The 27,119-nt window shown below is 37.2% G+C and overlaps 6 protein-coding genes and 1 long non-coding RNA gene across 13 annotated transcripts in view; 3 read left to right on the top strand and 4 right to left on the bottom strand.

Annotated features, from left to right (window-relative positions):
* The window catches only part of Yki (Transcriptional coactivator yki), a 43,478-nt gene extending 36,108 nt beyond the window's left edge, over positions 1-7,370 (bottom strand). Inside the window, exon 1 of one of the 2 annotated variants that reach the window (XM_076426702.1) lies at positions 5,822-7,370. In XM_076426702.1, the coding sequence (XP_076282817.1) occupies positions 5,822-6,474 (653 nt within the window). In that variant the 5' untranslated portion in view covers positions 6,475-7,370. The remainder of the gene's footprint in view (positions 1-5,821) is intronic. The other variant, XM_076426700.1, reaches the window with a different exon arrangement.
* LOC143210136 (uncharacterized) lies at positions 6,474-8,339 on the bottom strand. The gene is made up of 2 exons (XR_013009188.1): positions 7,877-8,339; positions 6,474-7,751 (listed from the first exon to the last, which is right to left on the bottom strand). It is a non-coding gene; the product is annotated as an uncharacterized LOC143210136 (long non-coding RNA).
* An 866-nt stretch (positions 8,340-9,205) lies between these two features.
* Positions 9,206-16,093, top strand: Hpo (serine/threonine-protein kinase hippo). Of its 2 annotated transcripts, none has more exons than XM_076424851.1 (9): positions 9,206-9,437; positions 9,924-10,004; positions 10,073-10,253; positions 10,337-10,564; positions 10,853-11,305; positions 11,391-11,553; positions 11,618-11,709; positions 11,774-11,968; positions 12,142-16,093. In XM_076424851.1, the coding sequence occupies exons 1-9, from the start codon at positions 9,424-9,426 to the stop codon at positions 12,298-12,300; spliced, it is 1,566 nt and encodes a 521-aa protein (XP_076280966.1). In that variant the 5' UTR covers positions 9,206-9,423; the 3' UTR covers positions 12,301-16,093. The 2 variants fall into 2 exon arrangements, with proteins under 2 accessions (XP_076280966.1, XP_076280965.1); XM_076424850.1 differs by having other exon boundaries at positions 12,121-16,093.
* Snx17 (sorting nexin 17) lies at positions 14,610-18,032 on the bottom strand. 2 transcript variants are annotated; one of them, XM_076424854.1, is made up of 10 exons: positions 17,301-18,029; positions 16,994-17,069; positions 16,789-16,820; positions 16,342-16,707; positions 16,175-16,265; positions 15,843-16,093; positions 15,491-15,697; positions 15,240-15,422; positions 15,072-15,167; positions 14,610-14,801 (listed from the first exon to the last, which is right to left on the bottom strand). In XM_076424854.1, exons 4-10 carry the CDS (start codon positions 16,483-16,485, stop codon positions 14,610-14,612), a joined length of 1,164 nt encoding a protein of 387 aa, XP_076280969.1. In that variant the 5' UTR covers positions 16,486-16,707; positions 16,789-16,820; positions 16,994-17,069; positions 17,301-18,029. The 2 variants fall into 2 exon arrangements, with proteins under 2 accessions (XP_076280969.1, XP_076280968.1); XM_076424853.1 differs by having other exon boundaries at positions 16,789-17,069; positions 17,301-18,032.
* An 844-nt stretch (positions 18,033-18,876) lies between these two features.
* LOC143209358 (small ribosomal subunit protein eS10) lies at positions 18,877-21,450 on the top strand. 2 transcript variants are annotated; one of them, XM_076424855.1, is made up of 3 exons: positions 18,877-19,030; positions 19,606-19,750; positions 21,077-21,450. In XM_076424855.1, the coding sequence occupies exons 2-3, from the start codon at positions 19,607-19,609 to the stop codon at positions 21,410-21,412; spliced, it is 480 nt and encodes a 159-aa protein (XP_076280970.1). In that variant the 5' UTR covers positions 18,877-19,030; position 19,606; the 3' UTR covers positions 21,413-21,450. The 2 variants fall into 2 exon arrangements, with proteins under 2 accessions (XP_076280970.1, XP_076280971.1); XM_076424856.1 differs by lacking the exon at positions 18,877-19,030 and adding an exon at positions 19,075-19,098.
* Positions 21,451-22,136: 686 nt separating this feature from the next.
* Bc10 (BLCAP apoptosis inducing factor bc10) lies at positions 22,137-23,606 on the bottom strand. Of its 2 annotated transcripts, none has more exons than XM_076424858.1 (2): positions 23,443-23,606; positions 22,137-23,367 (listed from the first exon to the last, which is right to left on the bottom strand). In XM_076424858.1, exon 2 carries the CDS (start codon positions 23,294-23,296, stop codon positions 23,054-23,056), a length of 243 nt encoding a protein of 80 aa, XP_076280973.1. In that variant the 5' UTR covers positions 23,297-23,367; positions 23,443-23,606; the 3' UTR covers positions 22,137-23,053. The 2 variants fall into 2 exon arrangements, with proteins under 2 accessions (XP_076280973.1, XP_076280972.1); XM_076424857.1 differs by having other exon boundaries at positions 22,137-23,371; positions 23,443-23,603.
* Positions 23,607-24,193: 587 nt separating this feature from the next.
* The window catches only part of LOC143209511 (DNA repair and recombination protein RAD54B), a 4,644-nt gene continuing 1,718 nt past the window's right edge, over positions 24,194-27,119 (top strand). The window contains exons 1-5 of one of the 2 annotated variants that reach the window (XM_076425238.1): positions 24,199-24,747; positions 24,826-24,925; positions 24,996-25,088; positions 26,283-26,415; positions 26,508-27,070. In XM_076425238.1, the coding sequence (XP_076281353.1) occupies positions 24,446-24,747; positions 24,826-24,925; positions 24,996-25,088; positions 26,283-26,415; positions 26,508-27,070 (1,191 nt within the window). In that variant the 5' untranslated portion in view covers positions 24,199-24,445. Of the gene's footprint in view, positions 24,748-24,825; positions 24,926-24,995; positions 25,089-26,282; positions 26,416-26,507; positions 27,071-27,119 lie in introns of both variants that reach the window. The other variant, XM_076425239.1, reaches the window with a different exon arrangement.

Genomic DNA, 27,119 nt, shown 5'->3' with positions numbered 1-27,119 from the left:
TATGATTGTGAACGTCACATATGTGGGAAGATAGTTGCGATCACGTATAATCTTCGAAAAAGGAAATTGAGATGACCTAGTAGAGAGGAGCATTCACGAAGAGATCTTTGCCGAAATGTACGTGATGAGAACGGCTCGCAGAAGAGGTTTCCGTCGAGTGCGGGCCTGCGGTGGTTTCTCACGAGGGGTGAAACTGAGTTCCCGGTATTCCCGAAAACCGAGCCAGGTCCCGCGCAAGTTCTCACGATTTTTAGCGGCAGGTAGCGACGCGACACCCTCGGGATTCGCAGGTGAAACCGAAATGACCTACCGGCAAGCTCTGCTAAGCCCGCGTCAAAGAAGACGAGCGCGCTTTTCAACTTTTTTCCGTCTCGAACCGTTCTCTCTGGACGTTTACGAGCACACACACACAGAGGGAGAAAGGGGGGAACGGACGAGATAAAGAAGAAGAAGAAGAAGAAGACAGAAATGCTCGGAAACGCGAAGAACAATAGAGGCTCGCGCGAGGCTCGCGGTACAAACGCGCTCTTGTAAACGCGGCCCGCAGCAAGCAGACGATGAATACATTCGCGAAACGGCTGAATGAACAGCCCGAATCCCTTCCCACGTATCCCTGGAATACCTTTTATCGCTGGAAGCATCGATTATCGGTGATATATCTCGTCGTGACGTCAGCCGAGCGGATTCGTAATGGAACGGTGCCGAGCAACGCGGAAGATACAAATTCCCTTTCTAAACGGTCAATTGTAGTCCACAAACCCTTTCCAGCTACTAGATGCATCGATCAGTTCGGACAGATCCATTTTTTAATGAAATTCTGTTTGTTGAAGTTGCACATAGCTTTGGCGCAAGAATTACATATACAATTTTCAAAATGTGAAGGGAAGGACCAATTTTGATAATTTTTTGTGAGATGATATGGTATATGGATCCCTAATAATCTATGCAAAATATTAGGTGTAGTTACTCAATAGTTTTAAAGATATAAACAATTAAAATTTCATAACTGTGAATCACGCTTACATGGCTAATGGAACTTCGAAAACTACAGCTCTCAAATCGTGGTATGTATATCAACAAGGTATGAAACTTTAATTGTAACTACACCTAATATTTTGCATACATAATTAGGGATCCGTATACCATCATCTCACAAAAAAATTATGAAAATCGAAGTCGGAAACTTGGGGTTCTTCCCTTGTAAGGTCTTCAATATCCCCAGGAAAATTCGTATAAATTAAATAACGTTCGACTACTACGGTGTGCTCGTTTCAAAGGGTAATTCTACGGGTCAAAATAGGTTCTACGGGTGTAAATATCCCCCGTAATGTAACAATGCCGGTTGTAAATTTGAAAAATCTGTGCAAAAAAAAACAGACGACAGGGCGGAAAAGGCAAACAAGAGCGAGATGCTACCCCGAAAGTCGAGCATAATCATCCCCGTGGGTAAGGTCCTGTGCGGGTCAAAGACAGGTGAGTGGGAGGAGGAGGTGAGCGAGGCGACAAAGCACACGGGGAGCGTTTCCCACGACAGGTGACACGTGGGAATCCTAGTCGCGGCGCAGGTGGATCAGGTTGGACGAGCGGAGGAGACGAGACGAGACGATGGCGTGGCGAGGCCAGGCGGGTCGAGGCGAAGCGAAGCAGGAGAGCCAGAGGAGGTGCTGGGGACGAAGACGGTATCGAGTAGGCGTCCCGAACGATTGACGAGGAGAAACGACCACGCGGGAAAAGAGAAGAGAAGAGAATAAGGGTCGGCGGGGACCCAACGATACTCGGCTGGGAACAAGTGGGGGCAAACGCGACCGAGAGACGGGACGAGACGGGAACGGAACGGAACGAGACGAGACGAGACGAGTGAACCGAGCAGGCGATAAAGACGGTGACGGCCTTGAGGTATGTGGGACCCTAACACACGGACGCACGACCAAAACGGATCGACGTCGTAACTACGCAGATTCTCCGATAAATGACCCGAAACGGTTCAGATTGCTTTTGAACTCTCTAGATCGGTCCCGGTCACCGAGAAACGGGACCACGAGACACCGAGTCTAGACGATGCGCATTACATTGTTCCAATGTGTCGAACTCCTGAACGATAAGCTCCCTGAAATCCGGCTAGGTGGATAGGGTCCGCAGGTAACAGAAGCAGCGAAACCGACACGCAAACACAAACGGAAGCTTCGTCTGAGGGTGCGGCAGTAAATAAAGCCGACCCAGGTTTTAGAAGTTCCCGGAATCGGGCTCTAATTGGGATCGTCTTATTGAGGTTCGCCGTTTGTTTATAAATTTTAAGTGCAACATCACGGTACATGTTAACGTAAAAATAGAAAGAAATTATTCTGGATATTCCGTGAAAGAAAGAACTAATTCATGGTTGAGCGGTTCGCTCGTTCTGGAACAAAAGTGTCCTAACCCAGACCTGCTGTAAAAGTCAGGTCCCATCGAGATTTATTGTAATTGAGGATTTATGTTTTAACAGGACATAATTGACCTTCAGAAGAGCCTAGTCATTTTATGCATTTGTGACCAAAACAAGCCGGTGCAATTCAGAAATTTATATAGGCCGAAGCTATTTGGAAAAATGTATATGTAGACCAAAGCACTTGAGGAAGTAGGTCAAAGCAGTTAAAAGGTAAAGGTTTCAGTTTATTGAAGTTAATAACAGTAAATTTACGAAGCACTAAAAGTGACAAGTTTCACTCCCATTAACACTAAACCTACCACGAGGGGTCAAATGACCCTTTCTAGATTTTTTATTTGACGATTATTGAAAGGTGTTCTCATGGGAATTTTTAGAATATATTTTTTGACTGCAATATTTTAGTAAAAATCGCACAAAATATAAATAAATTTAATCTTGTTACTTTTACAAAATACTATAGACATCAGTCACTTTTGATCGTCGGTAGGTTTAGTGTTAATATTCGGACACTTTCAAGAAACCGATAACTTTTTTGATATTGGACTATACGGTTTGAACTTTTTTGAGAAGTTAGAATAATTGGTTTGCTACACAACAGAGAAAATACTAAACGGTGTATTTTACAACTATTTTATGTGGACCTATATTGAAAATTTAAAAATATGTTTTGTAGATCTGTGTCAATTGTATGCATTGTGAAAGTTTCATCGAAATCGATTGATGCGGGAAAATAAACGACATACATACATTGAAAAATGTAAGAATCCTTAGATATACACTCCGCGACAGAAAAATGGCACACCACGGAAATTCAATGTTTTCATCATTTGGACATAATAAATGTAGTCTTTCTTGGTACTTATACATTTTTATTACAAAATAAACTACATTGCAAACAATAAAATTAAAGAAAATGTCCGTTCGTTTGTAGAAACAACAAATAGCAAAAATCGGTACAATAAAATGATGGCACATATACAAGAAAAATGTGATTTACACATACTTAAGTCAATAAAATATATATCACTACTTTTAATACTTAGTCTGGCTTCCTTTATTTGCTAAAACAGCCAAGATACGATTAGGAAGAGACTTAAACAACTTTTTAATATATTTTGCCATATTTGTTTCCATTTTTGTTCAATGCACAGTTTTAAATCGTTAAGGCACTGAAATTGTTGGCCGCCTTCATAAACACTTCTTGACAGTTCTGACCAACAATTTTCGATGATGATGAGATCTGACGATCTCGCAGGAAAATTTGTTAAAAAATTTTGTTCACGTTGTGAAGCAAACCAATTATTCTAATTTCTCAAAAAAGTTCAAATAGAGTGATTCAATATTAACCCTTCGCGCTCCAAATTATTTTTTAATTTTGTTTCCGACAACTCCCTACTATTGAAGTGTTTTATGTGAAATTTCCTTGAAAGGATAGTTACTTGGCTGCTACTTATTTTAAACAGTTCTGTTTACTAATTATAGTAAATATAGCTCTCAAAAACTTAACAATTAACTTAGCAGAAGGGACACTGTGTAACATTGCAATGCACCTGAAAGTGTTATAGTTACTGGCGTCTAAAACTGATAAATCACAAGATGAAGAAGTTACATCTTACGAAAGTTCGAAATCGTCTTCTTCAAATGAAGTGTTAAACTTCGAAGCGTATTTAGATAAATTAGAACGTTCAAGAAGAAAACGAAGACGTTTAAATTCAAAAGACGAACTAGTAGATATTGAAAAAATCAAATTTCAGCAAGAATTTTATGATGGCTTAAAAAAATGGAAATAGATCGAATATTAGCAATTTATTTATGTATACTACATAGACTTATTAATGATTTATAAACAAAAGAGCCAGAGTTGGAGTTTGAGTCGATATATTCGATATATCCGATTCCAAAAGTCGAGCTTTTTCTTACTCCAACTCCGACCCCAGTGATCAGCACTTACTCCCAAACTCCGACTCCGACTCCGAAGCCCTGGTGGGTAGAAAGCGAAAGGAAGATCGCGATCTCGAGAAGGAGCAAGAGTAAGAGGAGAACGCAAAGGTGAGAGAATGAGGATACGTTTGAGAGAAACTATTCGTTTGCTTATTAACCCTCTGGTGCACGGATTGGTCGATGAGATCTATGAATTGAATTTGTACTGTTTTAATTGTCTTTTTATTATTTTGGAATTTCTCAACGAATTCTTAGGTAATTTTACATACAGGATTCACACTCGAATTTTACCCTTCTGCAAATCAATTTCACCTATTAAGAATATTTAAAATTAATTATTTATTTATTTATAGATTAACTTTCATACTGATATAGATTAAATTATATATTTATTTAGACACACGCGAACGGTGGCATTACTGCGAGGGACACATAAGACTTAATACTCAATACGCTTCAATAAATATACATATGTACTTTCAGTTTTAAAATTTATTAATCAGAAAATGGTTACAAGGAATATACATATCTGCACACAGTTTTCATGCGTTACAAAGTTAACGAATCGGTAATTACTTTAAATAAGTATTTGATGTACATCTTTGTAATAAATAAAATTTTGAATTTCTCAACAATTAATTTACATTTGATTTGATTCTTTTAACAAAAACTTACTCAGAAATACTTTATTTGTGAAATGTTGAAATCGATTTGCAAAAGAGAGAAATTGGTTTGTAAAAGGGCGAAATTCATTTACAAAAGGGTGAAATTCATTTACCAAAGGGTGAAATTGATTATACATACATACGTTGTCAAGGTCAACATTCTGAAGAACTTTTCCAACGAGATTCGAACCTATCTATAATATACATGACCCCACCTCTACCTGTAACGCGCTTGCCATAAACTGCGGTATGTACGAATTAACCCCTTCCACTAAATTTTATACACGTGTTACTAATTTCGTTTAAATCTTCGAATAAAATTTGATTTTATTGCTGTTGATATATGTATGTGTAGTGATCAGACAATACATAGGCATCCAGTAGATATCAATTTGATAGAAATTCAAATGATTGTAACCATCAATGAATCATAGTGCAAGGGGTTAATAGCGTTGTAGAAGGGTTGACTGTACGATGGAGTTGCGACACCAGCGAAGAGTGCGCGAAGCGTGGAAATAGAATGTAGGTATAGTTTTCTAGTGGGAGCGTTCACGTTGAAGCGGCAAGTAGAGGTGCGCTTAGTCAAAAGCGACGCTCTGACGACGCTCTTTTCGCTAGCAACTCCGTTGTACTGGTACCCTATCGACTGGCAAGCGCGCGCGATCAACAAAAGCGCCGCTCTTTTCTCTAATACCGCAGCTCCGTTGTACTCGTACCCTAAGGCGAATACATACATAGTGCGAACAGAATGGAATAGTATAAGGAATGTATATCAAAGTATAGTACTCACTTGAGGAAGTAGATCTGTCCCTCGGGGGTGCGCGCCTGTTCCCATCCGTGCGGCAGGGGACCCAGGTCGTCGACCGTGCTGATGACGTCGTAGCTGCGTTGCTTCTGGTGATGGTGGTGACGCGCGTGCGGTTGGGGCGCGTGCTGCGGCGCCTGCTGAGCGGACGCGTACGTTTGTTGCAGCGATGCTGGGCTGCTGTGGGCTCGAGGATGAGCGACCGTGAGGCCGGCGGCGGCCGCGACCGCAGCCGCTGCTGCACCTGCGGCATTCGTCCCGGTGGCGGCACCGTTCCCGCTGGCAGGTTGTCCCGAGGCCGGGCCCGGGCCGGTCCCCTGCGCGCCGGTCCCGCCGGCGTTTCCACCGGTCCCGGGTCCGGCCCCCCCGCCCGCGACTGCCACCACCGCGGCCGCGCCGAAAGCAGAATCCGCCGAATTCTCCCGGGAATGCGAGATCGAGGGGCTCTTGCTGCCCGTCGACGGCGGATTGAAGAAGGAATCCGGTAGATTGCGCATGCGTAACGGCACTTGGAGCGGACGTTTCGACAGATCGGGCTTCAGGACGCTGTCGAACAACGCCTGCAGATCCGACTCGGAGTTCTGATCCATCCTCACCACGAGAGTACTCAACGGGTCCACGTCCTGGTTCAGCGCCATTTTGGATCACGCAGCTCTCCCAGCTCGCAGATCTAACGCGGTTACTTCGCGTGCCTGTCTCTCCTTCCTTCCCTCCCTCGTGTCCTGTTCTACCACTGGACTACCTTTCGTTTCTTCTCTTTATCACCCTCTCTCTCTCTCTCTCTACCTCCCTCTTTCTCCGTGCAACCGTCTGTCTTTCCTTCTTTCTTTCTTTCTTTCTCTTCTAGCTATCTATCTATCTCGTGTCCCTTTCGGTCCCGTTCCGTTCCTGTCGTTCTCTTTCGCGTGAGCCTGTTCTTGCCTCAACACAGCCGTTCCTCTCTTTCTCTGTGTCTGTCTGTGTCTTGCTCTCTCACAATCTCCTTCTGCCTCTGCCTGTCTGTCTGTCTGTCTCTCTTTATTTCTTTCTTCCTCTTCCTCCGATTCGATAGCCGTCTTTCTTTCCTTCTTTCTACCTTTTACGATCGCCTCGCCGTTTCCTCGAGTTGTCTTCTTTTACGGTATGTACACCTATGCCAGCGCGTTCCTCTACACGACGGAACAGCCAGTCGTCTGCTCTAGTCGTACACACACCGTGTCTCGCTCTCCTCCGTCACTCCTCTCTCGGGTCCCTCGACGAACGCGATCGCTTCCTCTCTGTTCCACCTGTGCGTTTCACGCGAGACAACAAAACAAGCAGGACAATGCCGCCGCCGCCGTCGCCGCTCCGTTTCGTCGTCGTTTCGGATCCAACGGAGACTCCCCCGTTTTTTGTTTCGTTCGCCCTCAGCCCTCGACGATGCCTCGCGCGTACCCTACGATATCCCACGACGAGCAACGACGTCTCTCCTCCACCGTTCTACCGCGAAATCGCGCACCAAGAGAAATCGACTCGTTTTGCTAGCCGGCCGTCTAGCAAACGAGTGCTAGCGTTCACCGTGCGTGGACACGCGATTACGTATAGCGCCTAGAAACTCCCGTGTGTTCGAACGATGCATGCAACATCATCGCCATCCTGTGGCTGTGCCTTCTACCAAAACACACCGGCGGTAAATTCAAACTCGAGATCCATGCACTCCCGAGATCGATTCTCGATCATTCGATCTCCGCGGTTCGGTCGAACACCACGAAAATCCCGATGAACGATCGTCGTATTCCTCGTTCAACAATGCAAAAAGCTGCGTCTCCAGATTGGAACGTGGAAACGATCTCTAGAACGAAAACTCCGCCCCAAGATACGTCGTTTCTAGCAGTTTTTCTTACGTAACGACCATGTTTCGGTATTTTGAAACTTGTTCGGAACGATGACGTTGTTTCTAGATCATTTTAAGAAATCGATCAACGACTAAATTGCCAATTTCCGCTCAAACTGTACGAACTCGTCTAAACGTATCTGTGGACACTATTTTTAAGGTAATATTAGAAGCAAATATACTTTTACCCTGTTGTTCATTATCCGTTGAACGCTGACTCGCGGCGAAAGACGAAGATATTCTTCGGTCCATTTTCATTCTATATATAAGAATGATTCTTGAGGCAACAACATTTTTCTTGACACTTCTGCTACACCAACCGCAATAAATACGCAGAGTTTAAAGTACAGTTTACAAGATTGAGAGAATTGGGATTGTATCCTGATTGGCCAACGATCGATTCAACTATTTTGAAAATACAAATTTCGTACGCGTCGGACGCGTACGTCTTCACTGATTTTTTCGAGTTTCAATCGAAATAGAGACTCGCGTCTATTTTTGAAGCCTCTATTTCCGTTTACCTCGCTTATCGTGGCGAAAATTCGAACGGCCATCGTTTCACGCACGCGTTAATCCACCCATAGATCACAATACAAAGTCATGTAACTCGATACATTTTTCTGTTAACGCGATACCACAATGCGTGGGAAATATAAAATTTATACTGTACATATATGCATCCCTTGCCTGTTTATATTTTTTATCGAAAGAATTACAAATTTGCAACTCAGCATAGTAATAAAATGCAATGTATTGAACAACATTATAAGATATACAGTGTAGTTTGCACATGTTATTGGTTTCAACCTTCGACCATATATACTTATAGACTCGGACTCGGCATAGGTATTAGGACTTAGACCATATAAACCTATAGATATGACACAAATACTTTTCCTTGTGCGCCATGTACACAGTACACGGAAAGAATGAACAGGATAATTTCAAAGAATTTGGCATTTTATCATGAAATAATCAATATATATATGAAGTATATTTGAGATACAAATGTTTATTCTTACCACTTTGCCTCACTGGACTCTCGACTTTCCTGTACATTTACTATACCTATGCATAAGACGCAGTGTTCCAAGATGACGGAGTACTGGTGCCCACAAGCACGTCACAAGATAATGAATAGCGATATAAAAGCGAGGTATACAACAGTTACAAGTATATTTATGTATTGTTTCGTAAAAACACGGATCAATCAGAGCGCGACTACAGCGGCCGGATTCTGGCTTGGCCAATGTCAACGTCGTGACGTCAGCGGACCTATCGCTGATTGGTCCATGTTTTTCGTTGATAACTCGAAAATAAAGCGTTTCGGCGCGAATTGGCAAAGGAAAAAGGTGCTTAGAAGCACCTCAGGAATCATCATCTCTAATCCCAAGATCAGAGATCACTTTCCGATCATGTTTCGACCAGTTTCGACTGGTTTCGACTGAACCCGTGAACAGTGCTCGTATTTGAACGAAACCATCCCTCTCCGTGCAATCGGTGAGCCTGTATGTATTTAGTTTCGCCATCTACTACTGCACCGGTTGGTCGATGGTTTTCGATATTTCGGTTGTGTGGTTACTTTAATTTATTGACAAAAATGTAACACTTCTATTTTAAATTGACCATGTTTTCGCAACCGGAATGATATCTGTTTTATCCAAGTTAAGTTATTTGTGTACATATTGAAGGTGTTTTTATTCAAGTAGGAACTCGTTCACGCGAGAAAGCGAAAATGTCTTCGAAGAGGTATTTAATTGTTTTTACTTCGTGTTTTTCAAACTGGCAGAACGTCGCCAACTCACCGATGGAAGTTATTTGTAGCTAGAATGAGTCGGCCCCACGATCCATTGCACGTTTCTCTTATTCGGCGAAACAATCGCGCTGTATCGATTCTTTGTTTCTTTGTTAACCTGCATTGTCAATTTCGTTACATTATTTATTGAATTTCTAATTACCTTCACTTTTCTCAAGAAACCTCGGTCACCGTTTAACCCCGAGAACCTTTCAAAGTTTGTTTACAGTAATTGGAGTCCGTTGCTCGGTACACTTAATTCCCTGTGCTAATGCAAATCAAAACATGACTTTGTAGTATGGAGTTTGCCACAAACGTCCTTTCATAATACAAGCGTTCTTATGTGAAAATATATAAAGTCTACAAATATCTACATATATTATACGATCAGAAATATTCAATTGTATTCCATTTAATATTCCATGTAATCTATTTTTTAGTGAATTGAAAAAGTTGTCAGAGGAAAGTTTAACAAGACAACCGGAAGAGGTATTCGACATAATATGCAAGTTGGGAGAAGGGTAAGTTGTTAATCATGGAAGAGAACTATTGTATCGATCGTTGTATCATGCTAATTTTCCTTGTGCAGATCCTATGGATCAGTTTACAAAGCATTGCACAAAGAAAGCGGACAGGTACTTGCCATCAAACAGGTACCGGTTGATACAGACTTGCAGGAAATTATAAAAGAAATTTCTATTATGCAACAATGCGATTCTCCATATGTTGTTAAATATTATGGAAGCTACTTTAAGAACACTGATTTATGGGTAACTTGAAGCATCCCTATGTTGGCGAGAACTATCGCATCGATCTAACATTTATTTGCACTTATAAGGGTACAATTTCACAGATCGTGATGGAATATTGTGGAGCAGGATCTGTTAGCGACATCATGAGGTTAAGAAAGAAAACTCTGCAAGAAGACGAGATAGCAACAATCCTCAGTGACACCCTGAAGGGTTTGGAGTACCTTCATCTGAGAAGAAAAATACACAGAGACATTAAAGCAGGAAACATTCTGCTCAATAACGAAGGGCATGCAAAGCTAGCAGATTTTGGTGTAGCAGGACAGTTAACTGTGAGCACTATCGGCTTAGTAATAAACAGACAGCGGATCTTTATGGAAAATAAAAAATTTCTATCTGAATTGCAACAAACTGGAGTGAAATGGAAATTTATTTTTTTTTCTTAATATGTTTAATAGGTCGAAAATAATATAACAGTACTTTGAAATTCTTCTAATCTTTTACTGTTTTAAATCACACCTACTCATTTTTGTCATAAATGTATACAATCCGCTGTCTAGTAATAAATTATCGATTATTTTTCAATTAGCAAGGAGGTAATGACGAATACTTTCTCCCAGGATACAATGGCGAAACGTAACACAGTGATAGGAACTCCATTTTGGATGGCTCCAGAAGTGATTCAAGAAATTGGATACGATTGCGTCGCGGACATATGGTCGCTCGGTATAACTGCCTTGGAGATGGCAGAAGGAAAGCCACCATACGGCGACATACATCCGATGAGAGCGATATTTATGATTCCAACTAAACCTCCACCGAGCTTTCGTGAGCCTGACCAGTGGAGTCCCGAATTTATTGATTTTGTCAGCGGGTGCCTTGTTAAAAATCCAGAAGAAAGATCTACAGCTACCGAGCTTTTGAATCACGAATTTATAGGTAATGCCAAACAACCCAGTATTCTAAGTCAGATGATCGCAGAGGCTCATGAAATACGAGAGAAACAGAGCGCGCATCGTGCTCACGTAATCAATAACGTTGCAATAAAGAACCAAAACCAGACGGAAGATTCGGTACTTATCCGTATTTACGTTTATTACGAATAACCGTAAACTTGCGTATCGATATCCATAATCAAAATTTCGTACTCGCAATTAGGACGAAGAAGACTGTAGCGGAACAATGAAACCTTTGCCAGAGGATACAGGAACTTTGGTACCAAGTCATGATCTTCCAGACACAGGAACACTTGTTTCCGCAATGTTGGACTTGGGAACAATGGTTATCAATAGCGACACGGACACCGAAGCAACAATGAAGCGTTAGTAAAAACATTTCTTTCAATGTATTTCAATGTAAACGACTAAAATGTAATTTCCTGACAGGTCACAATACAGGGTCAGTTGAATCCGGTAAGAAGTATCGACCATTATTTTTAGACCATTTCGATAAGAAAGAAGCGCCCGAAATAGGAAAGGTAAGATCAATATGGCTTTTTAACGCCAACTATCAACATATATATATCATTTGTTAATCATCAGGGTAATGGACAAATCCTTGGAGCACATAATCCAGAAAATGAAAGTAAATTAGAGTTACGAAGCCCTTCAGAATCTCAAAGGTTTCAAAGCCATCTACAATTACAGCTTAACCAGATCTCTCATCCTGTGCAAGAACAACCACATAATAACATATCGAAATTTCAAAATGTCTTCACGGAACGCGATTTTGATTTCGTAAGTAACAAACTCTTACAGATTTTCAAACAGTATATAAGACAAGAGTAGCTTTAATTAGTTTCTGCTGGTCGCGCGCGCATTTCTTTGAGCTTAAAATCGATCGACGTTAGTGCCACTTTAGGCATCATGTAAAAGAAACTTGAATATAGATAAACAACCATCTCCTGCAGCTGAAGTTTCTCTCATACGAGGAACTACAGCAACGAATGGCTAATTTGGACGCAGAAATGGAGCGGGAAATCGACGAGCTAAGAAGAAGGTACCAAACAAAGAGGCAACCAATTCTTGACGCTATGGACACCAAACGGAAACGTCAACAAAACTTCTAACAGTTCGGTTACTTTTTCTATCCAGATAAGCGTGATGACGATAGATAAAGGGTGTACAGTTGTATAAATGAATAGATTTTATTCATCTCGTCCTGAGTTTCATCAAAGAGAAGAACATTGCCCGATGAAATTGTTTACCCAAACGGAAAGAGTAATAACAGTTTTAAAGTATTTTCTTCTCTTATGAAGTCAATGTCTTCCTCTTTGTGAATCAGATACGAGTAACTAATACTAGCCAATAGCCTCACGTCATCAATGTAAATTATTTTACATGATTTAGGTGAACGATCATTATACATACTTAATTTTTTTACGATTACGTTTACCTACGCTACCGGGACAAAAAGATAGCACGTGTACATATGTTATCTTTTCGACCAGGAGTGTGCACACTGTGAAATATGGTATTACAGAAATATTATTTAATAATCCCGTCAGCATTCATTTACAAACGGATGCCGAAAGAAACCTTAGAAATCGAATGCAATCGGGGATAAAAGAATAATTCGGATACCATGCTTGCATTTTCTTTCCTTTTCTCTTCTGGTTTCGTTGAGGAAAATCGTAGAGGTGCCGACATAAAATTGATATTTGGTTTTTATCTTACGCTAGTCACCTATTATGCCATTTATTCTATCCATAATATTTTACATCAAGCAAATATTATCACCCATACGAAATACAAGGACGGAGTTGATCACCCCGAATATATATTTATAGACTTTTGCGCTAACATATCGTTTACGTGCGAAATAATTTCCAGTAAGTAAGCAAGCTTTAGAAGGTATTAAAGTTTTTACTCCTTTTTTACTGCCATAGATATTATTGCGCGTTTACCTACAGATATTAACATTAGGTTACGAGATATACGTTCTTATGTCGGTTGACTTACGTTTCATAAATTTGTAAGGGATCGCGAATTGTTTGGTAGTGTTTTTATATACCATGCAAGATTACAAATAAAAGTGAGAGCATCTTGAAGTCAAGTATATATGACGAATGAACTTACTAAAATTAGTCTTCCGTATTAGAATGTATTTCAATATTTTGCTAATTCGTTAAGCCAGTATTGAAATTGTTGAAAATAATCATCATGAAGCAATGGCAAGATTTATGATATTTTTTAGATTCGTGTAAATGTGTATTTTTATTGAAACGCATTCATCATTTTTGATCATTTTTTTTATTTGAAATTCGCGAACACGTGTTATCATTGTACTTTCTATTAATAAAATTTTAGTGAATTTCATTAGCATACAAAATATTGTACCAGAGGAACAGTAACGCATGTACGCACGGTACTGTTGACAATGCTTCAACATAAGTGGAGTAATTCTTTGCTGACGTTGGGCTATTTTAAAAGTAGCGAAAATAGATTTATAATACTTAAATGCTATAGCCAGAACTGACCTTTCTGTTTATTTAGAAAGTAACAATACAGAATTACAACATATTTTTGATATAGAAAATATGCACATTACAATCGAAGAAGATTCGAATATTAATGATTAAATCCAGTCTTTATATGGCCCTACCATGGTACACAATATTATCATAATAATAGCGTTGGGTTCCACTGTTAATACGAAGAGCAGATAAAATAAGTTACAATCTAAAAAGTAATATTTCTACTGTTTGATGAGAAGTAGAACGCACCATTCACTGCGATATGCGACTCCATCAACATATATGCGTTAATAATGTAACAGAAACGAATAAATTTTATTCCTGCAAACTTAAGCATTCGATCAAACATAAATCTACATTTAACCACCCAGTCGCTAATTTGTCTCGCTCCAACATTGTGAAACATCGTCGCGAGCCTGCAGACCTCTTTTAGGATAGAATACGCTGCCTCTTACACTTGGGTTTTTAGTAATAAAATACTGTACACTGTGATTTCATCTATTTTCAATTCTTTAATTAATTTAATCATTTCTTCCATCACATATTTTCATTATTTTTTCAGATAATATGTAAGTACATTATGTAAACAATTATACTTTTTCACAACATATTCGTTTTCTATGAACGCACATCTTGTATTCACACTTATGACATTATAAAGGATTAAATTATTATTGAACTTAATTAGAAGAATTCTTTCTATCTAGTTAATGACCAAGCATGTAGTAAACATAATTGTTACAACGTCGGTATATAAATATAAAATTCTCCTCTTTGTACACTTCATATGATATAGGTTTACAAATTTACAAATTTGTCTTATCAAAAATATAATAACGTCATCTCGAAAGCTTAGTAGCTTCGAAAAACTATATACAGAAGATATACTTTATTTTTCACAATTATAAATCATCGTCGCCGATCGTGTGAAATGCATTGTTCTCCATACCACATTCCGATACATATCGCCTTTGAATTTTATCGATTGGATTACTTCTAACATCCACAGACTTTTTCATTCTTACTGCCGAGAATCTATCAGCTAGTTTCTTCATGATCGGTTCGGATTTAGAAGACTCTTTAATGTCTTGACTCTGAAATAATATTATCAGATCAATTCAGAGTTGTTATTTATTATGAGACAGCGGATCTTAATGCAAAATAAAAATTTTTTAACTGAATTTCAACAAATTGGAGTGAAATAGAAATTTATTTTCTTTCTTAATATGTTTAGTAGGTTGAAAATAGTATAACGATATTCTCAAATTCTCCTAACGTGTTTATTATTTTAAATTACACCTACTCATTTTTGTCATAAATGCATAAAATCCGCTGTCTATTTATTATTAATATACAATACGCACCTTCCTATTTTCATTAGCTTGTTCACCAGAACTTGGTCCCATTACGATTGTTTGTCCATCTCTCATGACATACGTCCATGATTTTCCAGGTACCTCCTATAAACCACCTTCCAAAAATTAAATTTTATTCTGCAATAATAGCAGTATGAATAACAATATTCTATTAACCTGAATCCGGCTACCGCCAGCATGTTTTAAGAGTAATTCATCGATCATAGCTTGCAAACATACGGACATTAAAATAGCTTGTTCCGACGTGATGGTAATCCATTGTAATTGATTTTTAGCTACCAAGTATTCGAAAGATAGTTCTAAACTCAAATCGTCGTTATCCTCGCATCTCTCGGGCCCCTAAAAAACAGTCGAGAATAGGAAATTTATACGGCACTTCGAGCCCAAGCATTTTCATACTAACTTACATTCTGTACAGTGGTTATTCGCCAACAACGCATCTGAGAAACGTTAAAGACTTCTTCGTATTGTTCTCCGTCGGATAGTATGCGCAAATTTAATTCATTCCTACCTATAGCAACTAACACTTTTGAATCTGATTGAGGGTAATCGCATAAGCATGGAGCAAACTGAATATAACCATAATACTTTAAAGTACGCACTACATCCAGGTACTACAATAAAAATAATGAAAAATAAATCACCTTACAGAGACACATTAGAACCATGACAAACTATAAAGCTCTAGAAGAAATAGATCGATACGAGAAACACCAGATAGACTTCTATCTTGATGTTGCATTATGCACTGAAACGTACTTCCTTCTTCTTTCCTTGATTTTGCAAAGTAACCAAATAATCTTTCGATTCATCTTTAGTTATAATCCATCCCCTTTGAGTCTCTGCCACAGCTTGTACGTACAACAAGTTCATAGCTACCGCATTGTTCATCAATTCAAGATCATACGCTATATCCCAGTAATTTTTTCCAAGTACAACCTTTTTACCTATATTGTGCATATGCTTGTTCGTGATAAAAGGTGACTCAAAATTCTGTAATTTGCGTAGCACTGAAGACATAAATTAATTTCAACAATTAGAAGCTGCAAAAGATCTGAATGCAACGAATAGTTCTGCTGAATTATACTTACAATAAACGCTATTACCCTCATCCTGAGCAACAACAAACAATGCAAAATAGGAATAATATTGTTCTGGGAGCTTAAGATGCTTGTAGACTTTCTGTCGAATAAAACAACTTCGATCAAATTTTGATCAATTACATATGCACAATTATTATTCATGAAATGTGTGCTACCTTTAAAACAACTCCAGTATGGTCACCCAATGAAACGCTTATTACTATTTTACATCCATTCATTAGGAAAATATCTATACTCTCATTATTAGAGAATCCACCGATAGTTTCATGTTGAGCATTTAATAAGAATGCATTTAGCATTCCTGAATGACTAATAACTTCATTCTGTCCAATAGATTGAATATATTTTTCCAAAGATAATCGACGTTCTTCTTGTTGATTTGTTGTTAAGGGAAAAAATTTTTTCGGTGGAAACAATGGTAAAGATAGGTCCAAGTCCTTGGCCAATTGTTCGTGAAAATTGTGCAATTGTTTGTATCTGACATTGCAGTGAAATAATCCATTGATATGAATGTTATAACCCTGTAAATTTCAATTAAATAAGAAATTTAAATATATCAATAAATTCCAATATATACACGACAGAAAAGAGAAATACATTACCACATATGTATTGCCAGCAGTGTCAATAAATTCTTGTGTATCCGGTATAGAAAAATGCATTTTTGTAAAATAATTAATATATATACGATATTGCAATAAAATTCATTTATAAAAAATTGCAATTTATCTGGTGTGTAAAATATATACAGAAACTAACATGTGTGAAAATACAATTGAAAATGTACAAAAATAATCGTCTACACACCTCGTCATATTTTCAGATTAAAAAGCAATTGTATTTATAAATGTATGTGCATACATCTGCAAAAAAGTCGCTCCATCTGAAGATTAGAATAATAAAAGTATATAATATATATTTATATATTATAATATATACGACAGATTCGTAAAAGATAAAAATCCCGTAAATGTGAAATACTTCGAACGATTTCATTGTTTCTGCTTTTAAACGATCCAATTAATTCGTTGCGTTTGCTAAATATATAATTTTCGACCATCTAAATAGGTCGTTGCTATAATTATATTGAAGTACACGGAATATTTATACTTACACGTATGGCTCGTTTTTTCCTCTACGGTAGGCGTATACGTTCTAAATACACCCACTCGACAACTATATTTCAGGCGATTAACGCTGACGCATTTTTCTCGTGTTTACATTAATAGAAATTACTCGCATCTACGCGAACAGATACAGATTTTCAAAAGTGAAATTCCTCGTACGATTATGCATATGTATGAGTCGATGATTCGTGTTTCACCGTTGAAAGTTCTAAACAGTTCTAAATGCGATCGTACAACACGCTTTGTTGCATGCTCGTCGTGCAATTTGATTTTTTCATTTTTCAATGCATTCATAATTTTCTCTCATCCACGACATTTCGTTCTGTAATATTGTGGGCGCCACGGCGCTCGCAAGCTATTTTTAAATATCTGGTTGTACTAGATCTGATACTCGATTGCAAATTTCAGGTACGGTGACGTTTTTTTTTTATTACGGCAAATAAAAATATCAAGACACGCGTATAAAGTTATTATATACTCACGTTAAATCTATCTAACGTATTGTTTAATTACGACACACATTTTATTTATTTCAAGATATAATTTCCGAAAATTACTAAATCATCGAAGAGACTGTTCTCGGGTAGAAATGTTTATATTTTTTCGAATACACTGTGTCCGTACGATATGAGAATACAACATGAAAAATTTGTATATACGCTTTACAATTTATTTTGCGCGACAATATGTTGTCAACTGTTTCATCTTATATATAATATGCGTACACTATATATGTACTTCCGGTTACTCTCGAACGATATATCGATTCGTGCATACGATAGATCGCGGCCAATGTATTTTTCTGTCTCACGTTCGAGGGGCTCTAGAGCCCCCTTATCATTCCGTGTCACATCCTACCGTATCGATCAAAACTAATACGTGCTAATATTGTGGAACTTATATTCCACAACGACGCTGTTACCGATAGAATTTGATATTTCATGTCGGGGATTCTATAAAATAAAATAAATGATCTATACAACAAAAGAATGTTGTGTCCTTTTACGCCTGTTACGTGACGTTTAAAAAAGCACATGTATGGAATATCATGCAAAATAATATCCACAATTAAAAAGAATTAAGTTCTGCAAGTTAAAAAAAACACATTTTTCACTAATATTTATTGATAAAATATAGTGAAACCGCACCACAAGAAGACGCAGTCTGTCCAGATCTACAGGTTTTGCCTAACATATATTTTTCAACGTGGTAAATATATAGTTTATATAGAAGATATTTGAGAAAGATGATTTTGACAATAAAATTTGTTATTTATTGAATAATTTTCTGGCAAACGGTTTCGGTAACGAATCTTGCCTACTCTGGGAGCGGACGAGACTGATCGAGCTCGATGAATTAGTGTCTGAATCTGTACATATCGTACTGTTGCATATCTAAAATTTGGTATCTATGTTTATTAATATTGTACTGATAAAGATAATTGTAGATATATAACATAATCACATCAAATCGAAAAATATAATTTGAATAAGTCATGACATCTCTCTCACAAACACAACTCGGTCATTAGCCATTTGTATTTGATCGTTTTTGTGGATCTAGTTCCAACATTTATCGTTCGTCAGCGTAGAGGGCGTAAGAAAACCAGTTGTTATTGTATAAGACACGAAACCCCATATTGGCGATTGGTCTACTCTTATACCTTGTCTGTGGAGTAAAGTTTCTTTTCGATAAAACGCTCGCGTTGGAACGTCAAGTATGTTGAGCCTTTTGCAATATCCATTTTAATCCTAGTCGTATATAAATATTGCGAGAAAATAGGAGGTTTGTTAGATTCTTTAATCTCTGCTGAACCAAAGAATTTCCATATGACACGAATATTTTCATTGTAATTCGTGTTGAACATTATTGACATGTACCTAACCAAAGAAAATACCCGCATCATTCGTTCGCTATCAGCACAAACTTATGTTTTATACTCTGTCTAAATTCTTTACTATACAATCGAATAACAACATTATATTCAATGACATAACATAAACGTCAACATATTTCTTTCATAAAACATTGACTGATATTTTGTATAACCTGTTAACATGGTTGATTCACTCCTAAAATTTGAAAGAATTAGCACGTTCAGTTTCAAGAGATTTTCATCGAAATATATTTTTACTCGAGACACTGTTTTAATATTACTTATTAGTTAGTCTACTGATATATATAAATTTACAAAAACAAATATAACCTCTTACTTTCTTTCCTATACAATCGAAGGAAAATGTGTGCATTGTCGAAAGAACTTCTTCTAAAATGTTGCTTTATTGTTTTCAGGATGTTGATGCCAAAAAAGAATCGTGTAGCAATCTATGAATACCTCTTCAAGGAGGGTGTTATGGTAGCAAAGAAGGACTATCATGCACCAAAACATCCGGAATTGGAAACCATCGCGAATCTCCAAGTTATCAAAGCAATGCAGGTAGGGTTCACACCTAATTCAATTTGTCAATTCATCTGTATATTTATATACTCCCATTACGAACCTCGATAACTCCAATCTCAAGGGAAAAACTAAAATCTTCGAGTTATAGAAGTTACGACTTATCGAAGTCTTCAAGTAAGAGAGGTTTACCTTACAGAAATTAGACTTAACAGGGGGTTTGTACAGGAGTTAATAAATTTGCTGATTGTAATACTTTTAAAGAAAAAAAAGTTCAATTTTTGGAGATGAGTGATTTATTATTAGACTGCGGATTTTATGTATTTATGACAAAAATGAGTAAAATGTATGTAATCTAAAACAGCAAAAACATTAGACGAATTTATAATACAGAATGTAATATTAAAATAACTGTTATATTATCTTCAACCTATTAAACATTTTAAGAAAGAGATTATATTTTTATCTCAACCCAGTTTGTTGCTATTCAGGTAGAAAGTTTTTATTTTGCATAAAGATCCGCATTCTATTATATACATATAATAAATATAATCTACTAGTATTTTCAATGGTAACCAAAGCAGAGAACACATTTTCTTCAATATCATCGCATCTTTCTACGAAACTTCGTAAAACATTTACTACTGTTTTGGCTTGTTTAGCTTCCACACTTGTGGAAAATAATTCGAGTTAAGAGAGTAGACTCATTTCCAGGATTGCAAGGGTGCGGGATGCGAGTTCTCATTTCTCGATAATGCAAAGATGAGGTTTTTCAATAGTCAAATGCACTAGATAAAAGATCAATCTAGGCTGCGATCATCCTCAAAAGTCCTATTTTTACGTTTACGAGGCGTAATTTACATATTCGGCAGCATGTAGCTGTTGCAGCTTTATGAAAATAGCTACATATAGTGCAAATGTGCTGCTGAATAATGCAAATTACGCCTCGTAAACGTAAAAATAGGATTTTTCGGGGCGATCGCGGCCTAAATTGACCTTTCATCTAGCGCTTTTGACTACTGCAAAAACCCCATCTTTGCATTATCGAGAAATGAGAACGCGCATCCTACACCTTACACTTCTGGTAAAACGAGTCTACCCCCATAAAGGAAGTTTCATTTCGATTTATAGGGGTTTTTAAAGTGCAGCGGAAGGGAATGAACAAAATTTTTGTCTCATAGAGGTTTTTGAGTTATCGAGGTTTGACTGTAGTAACATTCGATGTTCTGCAATATAAGCGACAAGAAATAAAGTAATCATGAAATTCTGAGAGTCTGTAATTGGTGATAGTATTGAGACGAATAACACATTTAAAATCACGACTTCTAGATAGAAGTCAGATTTCTCATAAATTCGTATTTGCAGTCTTTGAAATCCAGAGGATACGTCAAAGAGCAATTTGCATGGAGGCATTTTTACTGGTACCTTACAAACGAAGGCATTGAATACCTGCGTGGTTACTTGCATCTGCCTCCTGAAATTGTGCCCTCCACGTTGAAGAGGCAGGCTAGAGCAGAAGCATCCAGACCGCGACCAGCTGCAGCCACAAGAAGCGAAGCATCTAGGCCAACAGAAGACCGTGCTGGATACAGGAGAGGACCCGGAGGTCCTGGTGGTCCCGGTGATAAAAAGGCTGATGTGGGAGCTGGTACAGGTGATGTCGAATTCCGTGGCGGTTTCGGTCGTGGGAGAGCACAATAATATTTTAATGTAAAATAAATAAATCTTTCGTAATCAAACAGTATTATTATTTCAGTCATTCTCAGTACATTAACAAGTCACAAAAACAACAAAGCATGAAAGCTAATTCTTTCATTCATTGTTCTATTACATTAAAAAAGTGTATGTACGGTATGTACATTCGCTTAAAATTCGACAGTCGTTAAATACATGAAATCACGAATGGAAGCAAACGGTAGGCATTTAACATTTACAGCTAGGAGGTATAGGTACTGAAAGGTTTTTGCTGGTAAATCGAAGTATTTTTGACAAGACGCAGAATTGGAAGCATCACAGACACACGTTTGTGCTAAAGCAAAAGCTCTAAACGAATTCTCAATCCCTTTATTATATTAAATTAACGCATTGAACGCATTTTTGACGATTTGAAAAGATTTGGAAGTCGTTTTAATCATTAATATGCTGTGAATTTGAACAGACGAAAACATTTTATAAAATACTGTATGTATAATATATTACAATAAAAACGTATTAGTATGTGTCCCGCATATACAATGCGTTAAAACAGTAAAATTAAATTTTCTTTCTGTTCTAAGATCAATGACATCGTTCTCAGTAGTAATGTAAGATAGGCTTCCCTTTTGCATTTTCTAAAAACGCACGAAACTCGTCATCTACGTACTTTAAAGTTTATCCATTGCTATAATAAAAGGCACTGTTAAGTTACATTTCGATGTTCACTACATTTCTTTTTGCTGTATGAAGTATATTTATTTTATGAACAAGTCAAGATTTTGCATGTAGCATTTCTAATATAATACATGATAGAATGAAATATGTAGAATTCATGCCTTAGCACAATACTCATTTCTATTGCTTGTCATATTCGATCAACGAATAGCGATACGGTTTGTTTCTAACGTATGCATGCTTTGATATTACAATTCACCATGTATTCGTTTCGGAACATCATTGGTTATATTTTAGTTGTATCAACAATTGGTGTATATATGAGAAATACTAGTACATTACAAGATTGCTAAGAGAAGTTGAACATTGTAACATCTAAATGAAGTTAATGGTGAACTCTTCCGATAAAGATTTATTTCGATGAAACAAAAAATTGTAAAAGAAAGTCTTGACTTCTAAAGTATACAATTTACAAAAGAGTTTACAACAGTATTCTGATTAGGAAATAATGTTATATACACCATAATATGATTAGCTAATACGCTTAAACTAATTAAACTCAAATTTAGTTATATGTACAATGATTATACGATTTAACCATTATATAATTTTGAATTGTCGTGATCTTCTACACAAAGGTTTCCCAACTCTCCGTGTGCACTACGTTATGGCTTATTAGTTTTACAGATTCTTATACTTGGTACGCATAAATACATCTACAAATGTATGTATATGTACACATATCAATTCGCATATGTGCATATATAAACATGTATGTGTATCAATTATAAGACCTGTAGTAACTACATTGGAAACCATACATGCATAATACTGAAACAAGTATATGCATATATATAATGGTTCGCTATCGGGTTATATCGTAAAATTATCGAATTTTCTACACTCTTTGAAAAGAAATATAAAAGTATGTAATGACAATTGTAGAACCTAGAACCGATTGTTCAAATAATCTTAACTACTATCGCATCTCACTGTATCACAATTTGTACTCCAAAGGAGACAGTTACCTATGCCGCTGTAACAAATCAAGAAAACCGCGGCGAGAAATACTAAACTACAAATAGTGCATGGTTTTCGTTCGAGGAAGAATCCAATTAGATATAGCGTCACGAACATGACATGCGTTTGCAGCAGCGTCGGATTTACTGGCTTTGGTATTAGCAACACCGGAATCAACCACTGTAGGCAATACATCCTTTTTTCCTTTTGATGTCAAAAATGCGTTTTCGACTTCGTCAGTCTAACTCTCTCATCTATGACAGAACCTATCTGAAAAGGTAACACGCGTAATTAGTTTCCTGTCTATTTGGTCGTAAATCTATTGCGTCGATTGATGTCACCTTAGGTAGTTTACTTGGAAGCACTGTAAACGTTTCGAAGCATTTTCTCCCTGCCAATTTTCACGATTCAACGATATGTATTCATGCTAAAGCAACTATTTCAACTCTGAATTTTTGCAAATACGAGATTACGTACGTCCATGAATCAAATACATATATAGAAAACATACGCCGTTCACCTCAGTCGTTCCTGACGTTACTAGAACAATATTCCTAGAAATTTCCAAGTTGTTAGAGACTTTATCTTTGTAACAACAGTGAAGCATTACGTTCATTGGTGCGCCGGAGCGAACATGTACCACCATCGGCGAACAGGTGAACTAAAAACAAAGACAGAGAGGGAGATATGTTTCTCGTAGGAGAGACACTGACAGAGAATATGAAACAGCTTGATTTTTCGATCACCCGGTTCAGCTGTATTTAGCGAAGAACCAATATTTTTTGATGCTCTTTGCATTGAAATACTCTCTGCATTATTGCGAAGTAGCATACAGAGCCCTTTTTTGGAAAAAGTGTACAGAAAAAAATTTCTTCTATAAAAACGTACACTATTATTGCTTATAAAGTTCCAAGAGTCAAATTGCAAAAAAGGGCTCTCTACGGGACCTCGCAATAATGCAGAGAATATTTCAACACAACGAGCATCAAAAAATATTGTCTCTTCGCTAAATGCAGCTGAACCGGGTGATCGAAAAATCAAGCTGTTTCATATTCTCTGTCAGTGTCTCTCCTACGAGAAACATATCTCCCTCTCTGTCTTTGTTTTTAGTTCACCTGTTCGCCGATGGTGGTATATGTTCGCTCCGGCGCGTCCTACTTTCCTAGGCAACGCGGGAGAAGTAGGGGAAGTTCGTTTTAGTGGCGGGTAATGAAGTTTTTGTAAATCGCATTACAACACAAAATTTACGACATAAGTATTTGTATAATTAATATTTCTATAAAAGTAGTGTCATACTAGTGTACAAGTTCGTAACGCGATCCTAGGCATTCAATTCAATGGAATATGTATCGAAACAATAAAGTAAAAGGTTTCAAATCTGTTCTAAAGTGTCAGCAATCGACAGGTAGCAAAACGAAAGACAATCAAGAAAATATTAAAAAAGTAGTCGAAAACTCTGAAGAAAATTGTCACAGAAGTACTACGAGTATTCTTAATTTATTTAAAACACCTGTTGAGAAATCTAACAAAAGAATACACGAGGAAAGTGATCGAAGGGAATCTAAAGAACCAAACAAAGACGATGCGAGTGGACCATGCGAAACCATCGAAGAAAAGTCGTCCACTATTATTGACAATGGCAAAATGTAAAAATTTGAATGCTTTGATTAACAATGTAGTCATTTAATATTTAATTATTCATTTAACAGTTATTTTATGCCTAGCATTTACAATGTAGTGATGGCTAAAAAATCCACAAGAAAACATAAAAAATGGGAAGATGATGGGACATTGGAAGTTTCGGGAAAGCATGGAATTTTAAAGGTAAAACACTCTTAATTCTATATAGCATTTACATAATTTAATATTAAATGATTAATGATTAATTTAATAGGATTCAGATGGTAAAGTTATCCATAGGACAGTGGTCGATCCAGACGTTCTTGTGGAAGGTTTTAGGATGTTTGTAAATAGCAAAGAAATTGAGGTAAGAGAGAGAGAGAGAGAGAGAGAGAGAGAGAGAATGGATTTTATTTATCTTCATGTTTAATATGTATATGTTATCCTTCCAACTCCTTTTTTGAGTGTGACTCTACATCAGAGAAAGGAAAATGTAAATGGAACGTGTTTTTATATGTACTTGGTCCTTTTTTTATTTATTTAAGTTATATTTTTTAGTTAAAAACAAATATAAGTTCCACAAATATAAATCACAACAAAGTTTGAGAGCTATATTAAATATAATTAGTAAACAAAATTATTTAATCCTTTGCGGTCGGAAAATTTTGCTAATGGGAGTACCAGCAGGTTGGAGCAAATTTAGCGTTTCGGAGTCACTTTTCTATACCGGATTTAAAGTAATGAAACACACAGAATTTGTTGAAACTCATTTGTTGTGTATAATAGATGTTATAATACATAAAAACATTAATTTTTAATCTCTGTAATTTTCCAAAGTATGATATTTTTCAAAACAATCACCAATATGAAGTCCTGGCTTCCGCGTACAGGTATCATACGTGTGTGTTTCTTGTATTTTTCCTGGAGTTTTCCTATCGCTACATACTGCACAGTCTTTCTTTGTTCCTGAACGAATAATATGGAGCTGATTATTTAGTCTATTGTCTTTGAAAGACATTGAACGTTGCGCTCTAGATGGTGTTCGGTGCTGGAAACTTCCTACTAGCTCATCTACTAAAGATTTCACAAATTTCAAGTGTGTTATGATATATATACTTTTTGATCATAAAATAACGTGAGCGAGTGCAGTGTGGCTAGCTTTTTATTGATCTCAATGTTTCTCAGAGAGCTCATTCAAAACTGACTGCCCGGCAATTTCTCCCTTCAGAAGAGAATGATAAACATTGAATGCAGTAAGTTGATCGTAACATTTGAATCTGGCATCGGGAGGATCAGTGTCTTTCATTATCGCTAGTTTGTACGCCGTGCCGCGCGCTAGGCCATCAGGAATGATCAGGAAAGACATCATGCCGCCATAGTGGCGACACCGACTTCTATTTACGACGATTTGCGAATGCCGCCACTGTGGCGGCATCGACCGCAAAGGGTTAAAATAAGTAGCAGTCAAGAAACTGACCTTTGAAGTAAATTTCAAATGGAAACTTGAAATAGTAGGGAGTTGTTGGCAACAATATTGAATAATAATTATACTTCCTCGCAGATTATTGATAAAGTAATAGGTAGCCGATCAGTGCCAACAAAATTGGTTAATGAAACAATTTCAGAACCACCTGCAAAGAAACTAAAAACCTCAAAGTCTGACCAATATGTCCCCCTTGCTTCTTTAAAAAAAGGTTGACTATTATTTAATTCTGTTTGTTAACCACAGTCTGTTAATAATGATACAAACGAAATATGCAAAGTATATACTTTCATTATTTTTTAGGCCTGATATTATCAACTAATCCACTGATAATGCCTTCCATGTACACCTCGCAGGACTGGGGAGAAAATGATACACCAGAAAAAGAAGTATCCGTGGATGCTTGTTTAGCAAATACACTTAGGCCGCATCAGCGCCAAGGCATTATATTTCTTTATGAATGTATTATGGGCCTAAAAGTACCCAATTACTTTGGTGCCATTTTGGCTGATGAAATGGGTCTTGGCAAAACATTACAGTGCATTACTATTATTTGGACATTGTTGAAAAAGGGACCGCATGGAAAGCCAGTCTTGAAATATGTATTGATAGTAACTCCTAGTAGCCTCTGTGATAATTGGAGCAAAGAATTCAGTCATTGGTTGGGTTTCCATAGGATCTCTCCATACGTTGTAAATCCAAAAAATAAGCCAAAAGACTTCAAAAAACAATCGAGAAATTCGGTAATGATAATTAGCTATGATATGCTTATTCGGTGTCCAGAAGAAATAGAGCCGATACAATTCGATTTGATTGTATGTGATGAGGGTCATAGACTAAAAAATAATGATATTAAAGCAGCGAAGGTAACGTTACCTGATCACGCTTATTCGCAATTTAATATTTAAGTAATTT

The sequence above is a fragment of the Lasioglossum baleicum genome, chromosome 6 (assembly GCF_051020765.1).
Source record: "Lasioglossum baleicum chromosome 6, iyLasBale1, whole genome shotgun sequence".
Taxonomy (NCBI): Eukaryota; Metazoa; Arthropoda; class Insecta; order Hymenoptera; family Halictidae; genus Lasioglossum; species Lasioglossum baleicum.
Note: the sequence above shows the minus strand (reverse complement) of the source record. Positions and strands in the feature narration are given on the sequence as shown.

Excerpts from the sequence above, each read along its gene's own strand:
- Bc10 (XM_076424858.1), bottom strand. The coding sequence starts at position 23,296 with ATGTATTGCCTACAGTGGTTGATTCCGGTGTTGCTAATACCAAAGCCA.
- LOC143209358 (XM_076424855.1), top strand. The coding sequence starts at position 19,607 with ATGTTGATGCCAAAAAAGAATCGTGTAGCAATCTATGAATACCTCTTC. Across the intron at positions 19,751-21,076 it reads AAGTTATCAAAGCAATGCAG|TCTTTGAAATCCAGAGGATA; the intron begins GTAGGGTTCACA and ends TCGTATTTGCAG.
- Snx17 (XM_076424853.1), bottom strand. The coding sequence starts at position 16,848 with ATGCATTTTTCTATACCGGATACACAAGAATTTATTGACACTGCTGGC. Across the intron at positions 16,708-16,788 it reads CTGCTGGCAATACATATGTG|GGTTATAACATTCATATCAA; the intron begins GTAATGTATTTC and ends TGAAATTTACAG. Across the intron at positions 16,094-16,174 it reads TGAGGGTAATAGCGTTTATT|TGCTACGCAAATTACAGAAT; the intron begins GTAAGTATAATT and ends TTATGTCTTCAG.
- Hpo (XM_076424850.1), top strand. Across the intron at positions 10,254-10,336 it reads TTAAGAACACTGATTTATGG|ATCGTGATGGAATATTGTGG; the intron begins GTAACTTGAAGC and ends ACAATTTCACAG. Across the intron at positions 11,969-12,120 it reads CGGAACGCGATTTTGATTTC|ATAAACAACCATCTCCTGCA; the intron begins GTAAGTAACAAA and ends ACTTGAATATAG.